Below are 13,980 nucleotides of genomic sequence, written 5' to 3' on the forward strand. Positions count from 1 at the left end.
ACAGTTTACAACTGGTTTTTTGACAATCTTTGACATAACCTCACTATTGTGTTGTTTTGCATGACAAAGAAAAGAAATTGTCCGTGAGAAGCTGTTTTGTGAAAATTTTAGCTTGTTCACCTGCTGAAGCTCAATATCTGTGCTAAATCCCGATTCCTGCAGCTGCAGGAACAGAGAAATCTTCAATGATGCGCATTCAAACGTTTTTGTGCATATCCGGCTCCGTGGAGGAATGGTGGAATCTTGTGTGGTCTTCTCGCTTGCAGAGTTTTAGTCAATTTTTAGCTTTAAAAACTTATTGATTCGTGTAAATTTGGTGATATTTGGACTTTTTAAGAAAGTATTCATCAGATTTAACCGTTTCCGGAGTGAAATTCTCGTAGAACCAATCAAAAAAATGGTTTTTAATGTCAATAAAACATCTCTCAGAAAAGTTCCAAAAAAGTGATATTAAAATGTTTTATTCTATATAAAAATGGTTTAATCAAGTAGATTAGAGTTCCCTTTAAACAATGATGTGCAACTTTTAGTGTCCGGTGCAAAATTTACGGTGAAAATGGGGTGTTCAATGATGGCGTGAATCGTGTGCGATAATAGAAACTTGATTCATCTATCGGATAAATCGCCATTAAATTTTCATTTTCCTCTGGAGGAAAATCTAAGGATTTCCTGGAATTTTGTTTGGTGGGATTATAAACCTTATAAGTAAGACATTTTTTTGGCATAGTTGGAGAATCCATACAGTTTGCATGGTAGTCAGAAAAAATCACTGAACTTGAACATCATTTTTGTATGCGAAAGTTCAAAGCCTCCCCCTACGGAATTTTCAAAAGAAAATTGCAAGCTTACCTTGTAGCTTTTGTGATGTTGATGAAGACACCATTTTTGTACCAACGGAAAATCATCTTGGGTGATCCTTGAGCCACACATGATAAGATAAATTCGGATTTTTCGCGAATAGCAGACTTTTGATTAACCACGACTGACTGCAAATACAGATTTGAAAAACAAATACAAATTGTAGCATAGAATACAGAGCTAAAATATCCTATCAGTTGAGGTAATCATTGACAGTAATTACTACCATGTACCTTTTAATTATTATCAGTTTTCCATCAACAAACAGTTGATGAACTAATTTCTATATTGAATACAACCAATCTAAACACAATTTTAGTGATATCTGATTGATTAATTATATCCTCACTAGAATATATTGGAATCAGCAATTAATTGTATAGTATAACTTCAAATTTGTTCACCTATATAGGAGGACAAATTGTTAATAATATTTACTTATGTTTTCAAAATTTAAACCGTATATTCAATAATTCGTATAGCTAAAATTTTTAAATATTTAAGTCTGCCAGAGCTGCCAGAAAATATTATAATGGCAAGTTTGGTGTTTTCGGACGACTTAATATCCTTAATGAATTTAGAATGTTCTTATTGAATTCAATCCATAGTTCTGTACAGGAAATGTGAAGCATAAAACCAGCTATTAAAATAAATATAGTTATAGACCTCAGACTTATTAAGAAACGTGAAAGAAAATTAGTTGTTTGAAGCTTGGATCGACCCAAACTTTACTTTTTTTTTAAATAATATTCTTTGATAAACTATTTTATTTTAGAATTTACTATCCAAACCGAAAATTATTATTCAACACGACCTCAGATTTCCAAAGTCATCATTTGAAATTGACAATCCGATTATTACACTGAGAAAAAAAAGAGGGTGCGATTAACTTTTTTTCCTCATAACTTTAACACTTTTTAGGTGTAAAAATATATCAACATTTTTTAATGTTAATTTTACACCTTTTGAGGGTAAAATCAACATGAAAAAAGGATAACTTTAACCCCCAATACACCTAAAAAGGGTAATATTTACACCGATTTCGGATCAATACTGCAGGGTAAAATTAACATTTCCGGAATGTTATTTTAACTTTTTCGGATTTCTCTCAGTGTAGAATTTCACAGATGAATGCCAGTAAAGAAAATCGAATGGTAGGTATCGATGGAAGTCTTGGTAATTGAATTAAAAAAAAAACGACGTAAGAAAAATTCATTCACTGAGAGAAATTCGAAAAAGTTAAAATAACATTCCGGAAATGTTATTATACCCTGCATATTTCAGGTATATTATGGGATAAAGTTAGCCTTCTTTCATGTTGATTTTACCCTTAAAAGGTGTAAAATTAAAATTAAAAAATGTTGATATATTTTTAGACCCAAAAAGTGTTAAAGTTACGAGGAAAAATAGTTAATCGTAGCCTCTTTTTTTCTCAGTGTTAGATACGCAATGGAACATGCATTATTATTATTTTTTTCTTATACAGAGCTGGGGTTTGTTATACCCATGCCCGCAGAATCAAACGCAGTGAAGCTCACTGGATGTAATTTGCACATCCAGTTCCAGAAAATTCCTGGTGACCTAAAGGGGGCACAAATCCGGGACACTTACTTGTTGGAGCGTGTGGTCTACCATTTGACCCATTGAGCACCCTGCACTTGGTTCAATCGATATGGAAGCTTCGTTAAACTGTTTTCTTTTATAGGTTCGTTAACAACAATTAGACGGGAGTGAGCACTAACTGAATTAATCTTCCTAATCTTAAAGTGTACTTTCTTTAAGACGTTAATAAGTGAATAGGGGAAAGTGACCATGCTTGATACGATCCAAGCTTGATAATAACTATTTTTTTCCTATGTTAATCAATAGTTATGACTCATCGCAATATATTTCAATAGCTGGTGCTAAGCCTCACATTTCCTAAAAAAATTAGGATCCTAGCTCTTTTTTCCTAGTTTCAGGAAGCAAAAATCAAAAATAGGCCCCAAACTGTAATTTCGATACATAATATTTCATAAGTATTTCTTAATTAAAGTCGTTTTACAGGAAAACTACTACCATAGGCACATAGAGGGTTCATCAGTACTAATATTTATGTAAAAATATTTTTACTTGGTGGACACTGTTTTTGTGGATGGTAACAAATTCATAAATTCTACTTGTGTCCATCCTATATTCTAAGAAGGGTCCATGAATGATAATTTTAATGTGGCAACTATATCATTAGATGTGATTATTTAATAATTACACATATTGCAATCCGTCAATTTTATCGACAATTGACATAATCTTCAGCCCTGTTGCCTGAATTTTAAGGTTGCAGAATGACATTTTCATGGACTCAAAGTGAAAAAATGGTTTTCACTAGCGCCCTAATGTCATAAAAACATGGCTTAGAAAAATTACATAAAAGTGATTTTAAAACTAATAACCAGTCATATAAACGATTTAAACAGATAGATTAGAGTTCCGCCTAAATATTGATGTGCAATTTTTTGTATCCGGTGAATTTTTTGCAGTGAAAATGGGCCTCCGAATTGTCGAATCAATTATTATACAGGAAGGCCCCGGACCCAACTTGTATAAAAATCGCTACTGAATTTCCATTTTCTTCTTGAGGAAAATCTAAAGATTTCCCAGTACTATTTGAGGTTGGATTATGAACCTAATAAGTGAGACATTTTTTTGTCATAATGCAAGAATCGCTTCGGTTTGTGTGTTAATCAGAAAATAATCGCAAACCTTGGACATCATTTTACAGTATCAAGCATGGTCACTTTCCCCTATATGTAGCCGGGCTTTTGCCCTGAAAGATTCCGTAGAGAGACCAAGGCTTATCGCGACCAATAGCCCGGTAGCAACTCAGATATTTGCCCCCATCCGAACTCTTCTAGGCTATTTCTCTCAACGATAAACTGGCGCAATTGATTTTAGACGGATGTCTCCGGTGATTGTCAGTGAAAATGTTAGTCACCCTAAGACGAAAACACTTTTTTGGTTTTGCCCAGAGCTTTCGATCCTGATGGGGTCTTCTTCAGTGGTCAACTAAATTGTGTTTCCAGAGTCTTTCTTAGGGATCGTGTGGTTCATGGGGTTCCAGATTATCACCAGAAGGTTGTCAGTATTCTGGAGAATTTTTCCCAACTATTTTTGAACTTTTTCGGTGGTTTTCTCTGACAAAAACTAACTTTTTGTGGCGGTTGGTTTTTTTTCTTTGTCTCTAACAGAATTCAGAGACAAAGAAAAAAAGACCAACCGCTACATAAAGTTAGTTTTTCTCAGAGAAAACCACCGAAAAGTTTAAAAATAGTTGAGAAAAGTTCTCCAGAAGGAAAGCCGCCCTACACTGACATCCTGCTGGTGATGATCTAGAATCCCATGAACCACACGATCTCTAAGAAAGACTCTGAAAGCTCTGGAAACACAATTTAGTTGACCACTGAAGTAGATCCCCATCAGGATCGAAAGCTCTGGGCAAAACCAAAAAAGTGTTTTCATCTCAGGGTGACTAACATTTTCACTGAGAATAACCGGAGTCATCCCTCTAAAATCTTCTAGGCTATGTTACCGACTGGACATTGTCTCCTGTAAGTTAATCCCCCCAACGCTGGGCAACAAAACTATACCCTCAGTAAAAGGTCTTGCTTGGAGCGAGAGGCAAGAAATATGAATTTCCCGCGGACAGGGAAGGGAATCCACCAGCTGGGCTCTATTTCGCTGTTAGGTGGAAAATCTCAACAATATATAATATCTCAAAACCAATTATTGAAATAACAAAAAATAAAAAAAAATTAAAATTTTAGAGGTAACATCGGCTGAATTGGCCGGATGTGCTTTAGGACTAAATAGACCCAATTTTGAATCGAATTAAAAGTGAAAAGCATAGTCTGTGCTCTTTAACATTTTTGTCGTGAAATTTTAGTTCTATTACATTCCAAACAAGAATATTTATAATATTTAATGCTCAATGGCGAAACCTGTTCCTCAATCAAAAATTCATGAAATGTTAACAACGGGAATTCATTAGTATTTTTAAATGTTTGTTGAAATTTTCAAATATTTATATATTGTTAAAATGCTTATTCATTATATTAATAATGCACTATTCAATATACAGCATTAACAATTAGCAATAATAGCATGAGGTCGCCTGGTTTTAACAAAGACATAAATTTTTAAATGATCTGAATATTATAATTAAACGATGGATAGTAAATTCTATTCAAGATAATAATTGGAAAATTTCGAACTTTAACATTATTCCTGAAATTTACTAAATTTCATTGTTAAAATATACAATGACAAGATGATTTGGAATCAAACACCATCACTCCAATTACTGTCCTTTTCCTGTGACAATTTCCCAAATCGGATTTTCTGTAAAAGTTTCATTCTCAATACCCTTTCTCACTACATGGCAATGGATTTAAGAGCTTTGCAAAAGCTTATGACGCACATACCTGCAACTGTAAGCCGGGCTCCTGACGAAAAGATTGATATGTTTGAACCAGTGTGAAGTTTCCAATACGGCCTCGTTCCACCAGACGATTAACGGCATCACGAACACGTGAACCATCCAATTCACTTCCGAAGAAATGAAATGTTACATCTGGACCAGTTGATCTTAAAATGCAGATTATGCAAAAAACTCAATAATTTTGGAATGCTCAGCATATTTTTTGGCTTTAACTTACAATTCTTTGGAAATTTCCAAATCCGTCACATTGGTGATATTGGAATTTCGTAGAAATCGATTAATCTACAATGACAGAGAGAGAGAGATTTTGATTAGCGCAAATAAACCTTGCATGACATGAAACTAATGCAATCTCACGTAAATAAAACCATAACTTTATAAGTAAATTTGCGATTCAAATGCCTTGAAATCGCACTCGTATCGAGAGCTTTGAAGCAAACTCCAAGCAAATCATGACAATTTTAATTTAGGACAGTGCTTCAATTAAAATAATTAAAATTCAAATTAGACTACGCAGTTGAAAAAACAGACAAGATCTTTCATAACACTTCAAACAGATTAAAAAGATTAATCAATTTAAAGTTATATTCTTGTTCTTTATTAAAGTATCGAGAAAAATTGCTCTATATATTTTATTTTTAATTTTTTCTGTCTTTAAGCAAACAGAACAAACAATATTTTTTTTTAGGTCTGCTTACGCATGGTATTTAGATATTAGCTTAAAAACAAATAATTTAGCTTCCATTCTTCGTAACTCCTCTTAAAACATGTATTTTGAAATATTTTTTAAACGCTTTTAATGATTTTCGCTAATTTTGTTAATAATATCGCAATGCCTTTAAATACAATATGTTTATTAATTTTATAATTAAAATTAAAACACTAATGAGTTATTTGTTGCCTGATTTATGAATTTTTGTTAATTTTCAAAATAATAGAATTTTCAAAAAGACTGCGTTAGTGTCAACATATAATAGTTGATGTTACTAGCAAGAGATCTATTTTTCACTTTGGGACGATGTGCTTAATTTCGGACAGATTTCAATATCAACAGTTTTTTTCTCAATATTCCTTAATTTTTTAGTTCCTTTAAGTTTCTTGAAGTACATCAGTGACAAAGAAATAAAAGCCTCAACGGAAGAGATGGTGTCTAATATAGCACACAATGTAATATCTATAGTTTTATTTAATGAAAACGTATTTAGAAAATTTTTAGAGAACTTAGACTACTTTTACTCCACAGATAAGAGATATAATCCTCCGATTTTGAGTTTTAATATGTTTCGACGCTTTCGACACTTACCCCCCTCTCCCAAGGAGTCGTATTTTGGTAGAATTTTGGAAGTCTAAAGTTTCGAGTTTTTTAACGACACTCTGTTTGTCCGTCCGGATAACTAAACAGAGACTAAACGGTTAGAGATAGAGACTTGGGACCTTCAGGGGACCTCTCATGTCGACTCTAGGACCATTTAATATGCCCCTTATTTTCTGCCTTCCCCTTCAAAACCCTGTTTTTTTTTTTGGATTACTTGAAAACGTGTCGTGGCGGACATTTCGTCCATATACAAAAATATCGTTGAATCATTCCTTATAACGGTTTTTCGGGGTCAAAGGTCAAAGGAGCTCTATAGTTATATAGAGTACAGCGTATATAGAGTACTCTATATAGTATATACTATATAGAGTATATATACTATATATACTATATACGTACTCTATATAGTATATAGAGTATAGCTCTATAGTTATGTTTTGATTCGTTAGAAAGATCTCGCAAGTTTGAACCGGTTCCAATTATGGTTATACACCGGTTATGAACCGATGAGTAATTTTACTGATTGACTCGCTGGATTGTAAAATGTTATTCAATATGTTCACGCAGAAAACTTTTGACTCTAAATTTAAGAATAAGATCCTGGGAACTTAAATTGGACGTGAATCCTTGAGGCGTTTAAGTTTAGAAGCTCTGAGCGAAAGAAATGGGCTAGAATCCCTAGCTCTTTCAAGTTAATAGATCGGAAACTTAAGTTCAGCATTAGCTGGAAAATGAAAAACGTCTACATGACGTCCCTTGTAACTGTCTGTGAGGTGATCCAAACCACCCTCCCATTTGTGTGTATGTCCGTTGTCCCCTGCCCCTTGTGGAGCAGAAGATTTGATGTCGGCAAGTCCGCTTGCCATTGACGTGGCCCGTTTCTGGGCAAGATATACTCGATTTTTTTGGGTCCTGGTCAAAATCCCGAACGCCAAAATCCCGAAAGCCAAAATCCCGAACGCCAAAATCCCGAAAGTCAAAATCCCGAATGGGCCAAAATCCGGAAAGCCAAAATCCCGAATTCTCAAAAGTGTCATAGCTACTCCCACGATTACAGCCGCGCTTGCTGGAGGCAAAGGGAAATCTTCTGTGTCCTGGGAAATTATTCTAGACATTATCCTACGTATAATTTCATCTCTTTCAGGATTTTGAAAATTCTGGATTTTGGCTTTCGGGATTTTGGCCTTTTCGTGATTTTGGCGTTCGGGATTTTGGCTTTCGGGATTTTGACTTTCGGGATTTTGGCTGCCACCGATTTTTTTAAAGTCTCGACACGATTAATAATTAACTATTTTCTATTAATTTCGATTATTAAAATGGAATTTTTGCTTTGAGAAAAATAAGAGAATAATTGAAATATTCAAAGACAGACCACTTTCCTCTACATTGTGTAAGTAAATTTAGCATTTTGAAGTAAATCACCTAACACCTGGGTATGATAAATTCATCAAAATATTAAATTTTGATGTAAATTTCTGACAGTGTGAAAAGGACTTAAGTCATAGTTACATGTACAACTTTCAGAGATCTTCGAATTGAGTTTCAGATCAATTTCTAATTTCAAACTGTTGGAATACCGAAAAGTAAAATGACCAATACCTTTATAGCGGATGCACTAACTCCAGTTTGGATCATCCATTAATCTTCGTAAGGCTTTATAAATGGCTTTCTCAATTCGCAAACATTATGAATAGAAAATTAATGTGCTATTGGGCTTTATTCAATAATGCTTGTTCTCAGTAAATTGGATTGAAATATTGGTATTTAACATCAATCTTGTTATCAATCTTGATACAAAATAGCAAATTGGATTTCAATTTGATCAAAATAGGAAACGATAATGAAAATCAGAGGAATAGTTCACTATATGGGCTTTGAGACATAATCAATTGGATGCTGAAAATGTGAAACGATAGATGGTCGTGCTGGGAATTGAGACAAAGGAGATCTTTTTGCGAAAGCACTCCAAGAAGAAATCCTTTGGAGATTAAGAAAGCACACCCACCCTAGATAAAATCAATATGGGAAATGGAAGAAAGCTTATGCCTCAACTCTTCAGTCGAGACCATAAGACAACCCTCGGGTTGGAAAGCATATCAGCCCAGAAACCTTCTTGCTTGTGGTGAATGAAGGGTGTATAATACACAATTCATATCATTGTAGTGCAAACATGAAAATTATTACTCTCAAATGCTCAATGACGTTACTCTTTGTAAACTGTGATATGAATCCCAATGTTGTGTCAACAATCATAATAAATGAATGTTGATTTTAAATATAGGGGGACATAGAGGTTTTACATATGGTTAAATCCAGATAGCATCAAAAGCATCATAATGGGAAATATGTGATACTTTCCGCACTTGTTATTTGTTCACAATACGCTATAAAATAGCATTTTAACAATAAATCAAAATGACGATATATGACAAAATCTGTATAAATATCGCAATCTTCTTTCCGAAAATATACCACGGATTGTGCTATAATATTTTGTTTCTTGTGACACCCTTCCTTTCGAAGGGTTCCTAATGAAAAATGAACTTTTACCGACAAGTTGCTAGACAGCTTAATGATGAGCAAATACAGACAACATGGAATTTCTAGAAAGTTTTCTTACAAAGTGCTGTATTACAAGCTAAGATATACAAGAAGGTGTGAAACTGAGATTCATTAACCGAAAAGCAAATGTGTCCACTTTCTAAGAAAGGATTAAGGAACTTTTATAAACTCACATTCTTAAGATTCAAGAAAAAAAACATCGAGGTGTTTACCAGAGCATGATGTGAATTAAATTTAGCAGTGAAGGTAAAATACTTGACTTCTATCACTTCTATACATATTTATATTTGAGTAATGAATGTAAACAGGGTTATTAATAGCCCTGAAGAACTGAAGAATTTAAAATTAACTTTAAATTTGCAAATAAATTGAAATTAAATTCAAAATAACTTCGAAAGTTAAACTCAAATCCTTAGAGTTACTCTTTTACGTTTTAATTTGTTTTTGGTATCGAAATGTGAAGGGTCCTAAGCAGAATCATCAACAAACCAATGTAGGTTGTAGAACACTCTCTTTAAACTTGATGAAAGGAATCAATTCGCTAAGCTTCAAACTACTTTAAAACTGCACATTTACTAAATTATTACTAGACTATCAAAAACAAAACACACGAATTTGGTTTGTCCGGATTTTCGCCCTATCGGTAGCTCCAAATTTTATCATTGATTAAATATTAGACAAAGTTTGTTCTTTCAATATATCTTAAAGATACAATAACACACACACAAAAAATATTTCGTAAAATTGTTCTTAAATATTTTTGTTTTTTGTCTGGCAAAAATTTACGAACAAATGACAAAATTTTACGAATATTTTAAGTGTGTTTACGAACAATTACAAACAAATTTTTGTAAAAGTAGTCATCTTAAAGTAGTCATCTTAAAAAGTAGTCAAGTGATCATCTTACGAACGATGTCTGTGAAAAAAAGTACAAACTTTTACGAACTTATTTGAGGGTTACACGATTTACGAGCATTTCAAAATAGGAATTAACAAAATTTACGAACAATTTTACAAAATATTTTTTTCTGTGCACGATAAAACAGAAAGTTAATTAATTTGTAAAAATCAAGGGGGAGATATTTGTGTGAAAATGTGTACACCACTTTCAAGCCTTTCAAGCACTTCCACGATTTGTATGGAAGAGACCTTCGCACTTCCAGAACTTCGGAACACTCTCGAAAATAATGCAATACTTCCAGCACTTCTTGCACTTCATGCACTTCTTATACTTAAAAATGAATAATTTATTTATTATGATGAAAAATCTAATAAAATAATATCTAAAAAAAATCTGAAGAAATTTATTTTTAGACATATTTTTAATATTTTGCTTATATTTTGAATTTCTTGCGCCAGATATTTTTGCATACTTTCAATATTTTAATATTATCTGCGTTTTACGAAGGGGTATCAACATATTTTGAATTTTCCTAAGAAGCTGTGAAGCTACTTTTGGAAAATACGTATTGTCTTTTGTAATTATTGAAACTTTACTGGAAAGTCTGTAAGAGTTCAAAAGTACGAGTGCAACAACTAATTCAGCCAATTCAGCACTTCAGACGTATCTACACATTTTATTGAGCTTGATTCTCTCTCTGGTTTCAAAATCCTTTTAAAATTAAAACATTTTGCACTCTTGGGAAAAGTTTTAGATGATTGCTAATCAACTTTTGCAACAAGCTTGGCTATTTTTTCCAGGATCTTTTTCGCTATTGTTGTATTAGATCAATTCCTCATCACCTGTCGCCAATCGATCCGCAAAAAAGATTTTTTTTATCGCAACATATCAGGAGAAAAATGGCCACAATCATGAGGTTATTCTTTTTCCTTTGAGTAAAAGAATGTGGCACCTACGTGCCGAGCTTTTAAACACATCCAAGCATTTTTACATAGCGAAATACGATCTAATTATTGTTTTCCGACATTTTAACAGTTTCTTCAATTGCTATCCACAAATTTTCTTCTACTAGGATTCTCACAATATTGGCATCAATATTAGAGACCCTTTAAAATGAAATTGATATTTCGAAGAATAAATCCCTATTTCTAAATTTTCAAAGCCACTTTTCAATAATCCTTAGAGCAAGGACGAAATCTAAATAAACCCCCAAAATGTTTCTTTAATGGAATCACTTAGATCTTTCCAAAATTAGTCTAGCATTACATATTACAAATGCACCTTTTCGTTCCTCATTTTGTAATAGTCCTCAAAAACACAAATCTACTTTTTTGAAGAATACTTTTGGCATCGAAGAGATATAATACAATAAACCCTTTCCAGTAAATGCAAAAAGGTAAATAAAAAAATGGTTGAGGTAACCTACGGGATACCGCTTAACGGCATTCGCGAAAAAGTCCCACGAATACGATAAATTAGAAAAACAAATTATATCAAATTGATTGAAAGTCAACTGCAATGCTATGTTATTATTTGCGAGCCACTTTATGAATTTGTAATTCCTGCAAAAATTAAGGAAAATTATTGTTTAACTGAATATTTTCTTGGGAAAAATTACGACACAAATTAAACTATAACAAGTTTGAGCGTATTTGCTCCATTTTATTGTAAAATAGCCGAACTTGAAAATTTCAACAAACTTCTTCAAATTATACTGTCGCTCGAATTAAAAATCTCAACTAAAACTAACGTAGTCTGAAAAATTCGTAATTAGGCAAAGAAAAAACTTTATTGTTTGAACACTCCCACTTCCAAAGACTTCCAAGCACTTCATTTTCACCTGTACACCACATCCGACCCTAATATATCCCCCTTGGTAAAAATTGTTTTACAGTGAAAAAAAAAACAATATTCCGAATTTTCTTATCTTCACTGTACACCAATCCAATGGAATTACAAAATAGGCAAAAGTTTCACAATAATGCCAACATTCTGGGACGTTGCATTTTTAAGAGTAAAAATCTATTTTCGGATAATCTTGCATAATCTAGGGATGGAACTTGTATATGAAAACTTTGTTTAAAATTTCAGAAGCTTACATTAGAGTTTGTGAGGAGTTTAGCTGTTGTGAGAGACTTGAGAGGCCATCAGGTGAATTTTCCGATGGAAAATAAGCTCTTAGAAGAACATAGTCTTGTCAGAATTATCAAGATAAACCACATTGCATAGGTATACTCTGTTGAGAACTCAAGAGTTTCTCTTATCAAATTTCACTCAATTCCAAGTATCTCATTAGTTTAGAGAGAACCAATAACTAGAGTACTTCAGAGACTTGTTTACATCCGGAATGACAATCAATTGGTTTTACTGCACAGTTAAATGTCTAGTAATGAAACATCTGGCTAAAAGGATATTGCTTTAACACTCAAATGAATTTCAATACTATTCTCAGTGAATTTTCCCTTAATCACAAGCCAAATGTGTTAAAATGCATTCTGAAAAGCTTCTTTCTAATTTTCAAGCAGTTGCCAAAAAATGTCCCCTGATTTATAGGGATGATCTCCTTGGCTCAACACCAAAAATAGATGTTAGATTAAAAATGGTATTACTGAAACTTGAGGTCATTCGCCTCTCTTTTAGAGATGTTGGAAATTGTATGGAAAAGAAAATGATACGCTAAAGAAGATGTCTAATTAAGATTTGATGTTTGCAGTGGGTCCCTTTTGGAAATTGTAATACAATTTTCTTAATAAATTTGTTAGATATGGCATTTACTGTTTAGGACTTTTTGGCACGTTACAGCTTCACATTTTCCTTCTTAATCCCTAATCTACTTTCTTAATTACAGAACCTCTTGACTTTGCTGAAAATTTTCCTTTCTACGAGTTTTCCTGGAATTAGCTTTGAAATCAAATTAAATAACTTCTTCGTAATACTCATTATTGCCTAGAGTGTATTGTTCAATTATTCGAAATTCACAGGGAGAGAAATTATTATAATTGCACAATTTTTTGATAGTAAAATATCATTGCTTATAACCCTTTAGAAATCATATTTTTGTAGAATTGTGACCATCTTGCTCAAAGAGACAAAGTTTCTCTGTTACCAGATCTAGAGGCCAATAGGTAAGAGATATCGATTTGAATACTCAGGGGAACCCCCACACAAGTCGATTCAGTGCATGAAATATAGAAAGCATTGTATGATACTGGTAGAACTCACAGAGGAAACACCAAAATTTTTAAATTGCCGGAAAAAGGCTTATGCAAGGTACACGAACTTTTGAAAACGATGCCCAGTTCTATAAAACTATTAAGAAAAACCAATACACTATTGCAATATAATTTTGATTCAGTAGATTATATAGTTTTTTCTTTAATTTGAAGCAAAAATATCGAAATTGGTGGACAGTATAGAAGTCGAAAACTTTAGTGAACAGTTTGTATTCAAAGAGAGTAATACAAAAGTATTCCGGACCAGCATTGATGAAATTGTATAAATATTATAATTAAAGGGGGTCATAATTAAAGGGAAATAACAATAACCGGATGCCATAAGAATAATTACACAATTTGAGAGTCAGAGCCAAAAGTGTTGGTGTTGAATAAGAAAATTGATTATCTTTCAGCATGGTCTAATTGAGAATTCTCCCTTTTCTTATTTACTCAGGAAATCAATATGGACATGGCACCTTCGTCGACTTTTCTAAGCATCATCACCCCATTGGGCCTCGTGGTATTTAATTTAATTAAAATTATCGTGAAGAAAAGTGTTTAATTGGAGTCTGAGGAAATTAAATTGGGGACAGAGCAAAGATTTTCCACCATTTGCTAATGTTGCCGCTCAATAAAGGCCTTCCTCTTGATG

At 33.0% G+C, this 13,980-nt stretch overlaps 1 protein-coding gene across 1 annotated transcript in view; it reads right to left on the reverse strand.

Annotated features, from left to right (window-relative positions):
* The window catches only part of LOC129806694 (uncharacterized), a 174,939-nt gene that overhangs the window by 73,201 nt on the left and 87,758 nt on the right, over positions 1-13,980 (reverse strand). Inside the window, exons 7-9 of the mRNA XM_055855464.1 lie at positions 5,553-5,617; positions 5,319-5,481; positions 850-986 (exon numbers count right to left, since the gene is read on the reverse strand). Of these exons, the coding sequence (XP_055711439.1) occupies positions 850-986; positions 5,319-5,481; positions 5,553-5,617 (365 nt within the window). The remainder of the gene's footprint in view (positions 1-849; positions 987-5,318; positions 5,482-5,552; positions 5,618-13,980) is intronic.

The sequence above is a fragment of the Phlebotomus papatasi genome, chromosome 3 (genome assembly GCF_024763615.1).
Source record: "Phlebotomus papatasi isolate M1 chromosome 3, Ppap_2.1, whole genome shotgun sequence".
NCBI lineage: Eukaryota > Metazoa > Arthropoda > Insecta > Diptera > Psychodidae > Phlebotomus > Phlebotomus papatasi.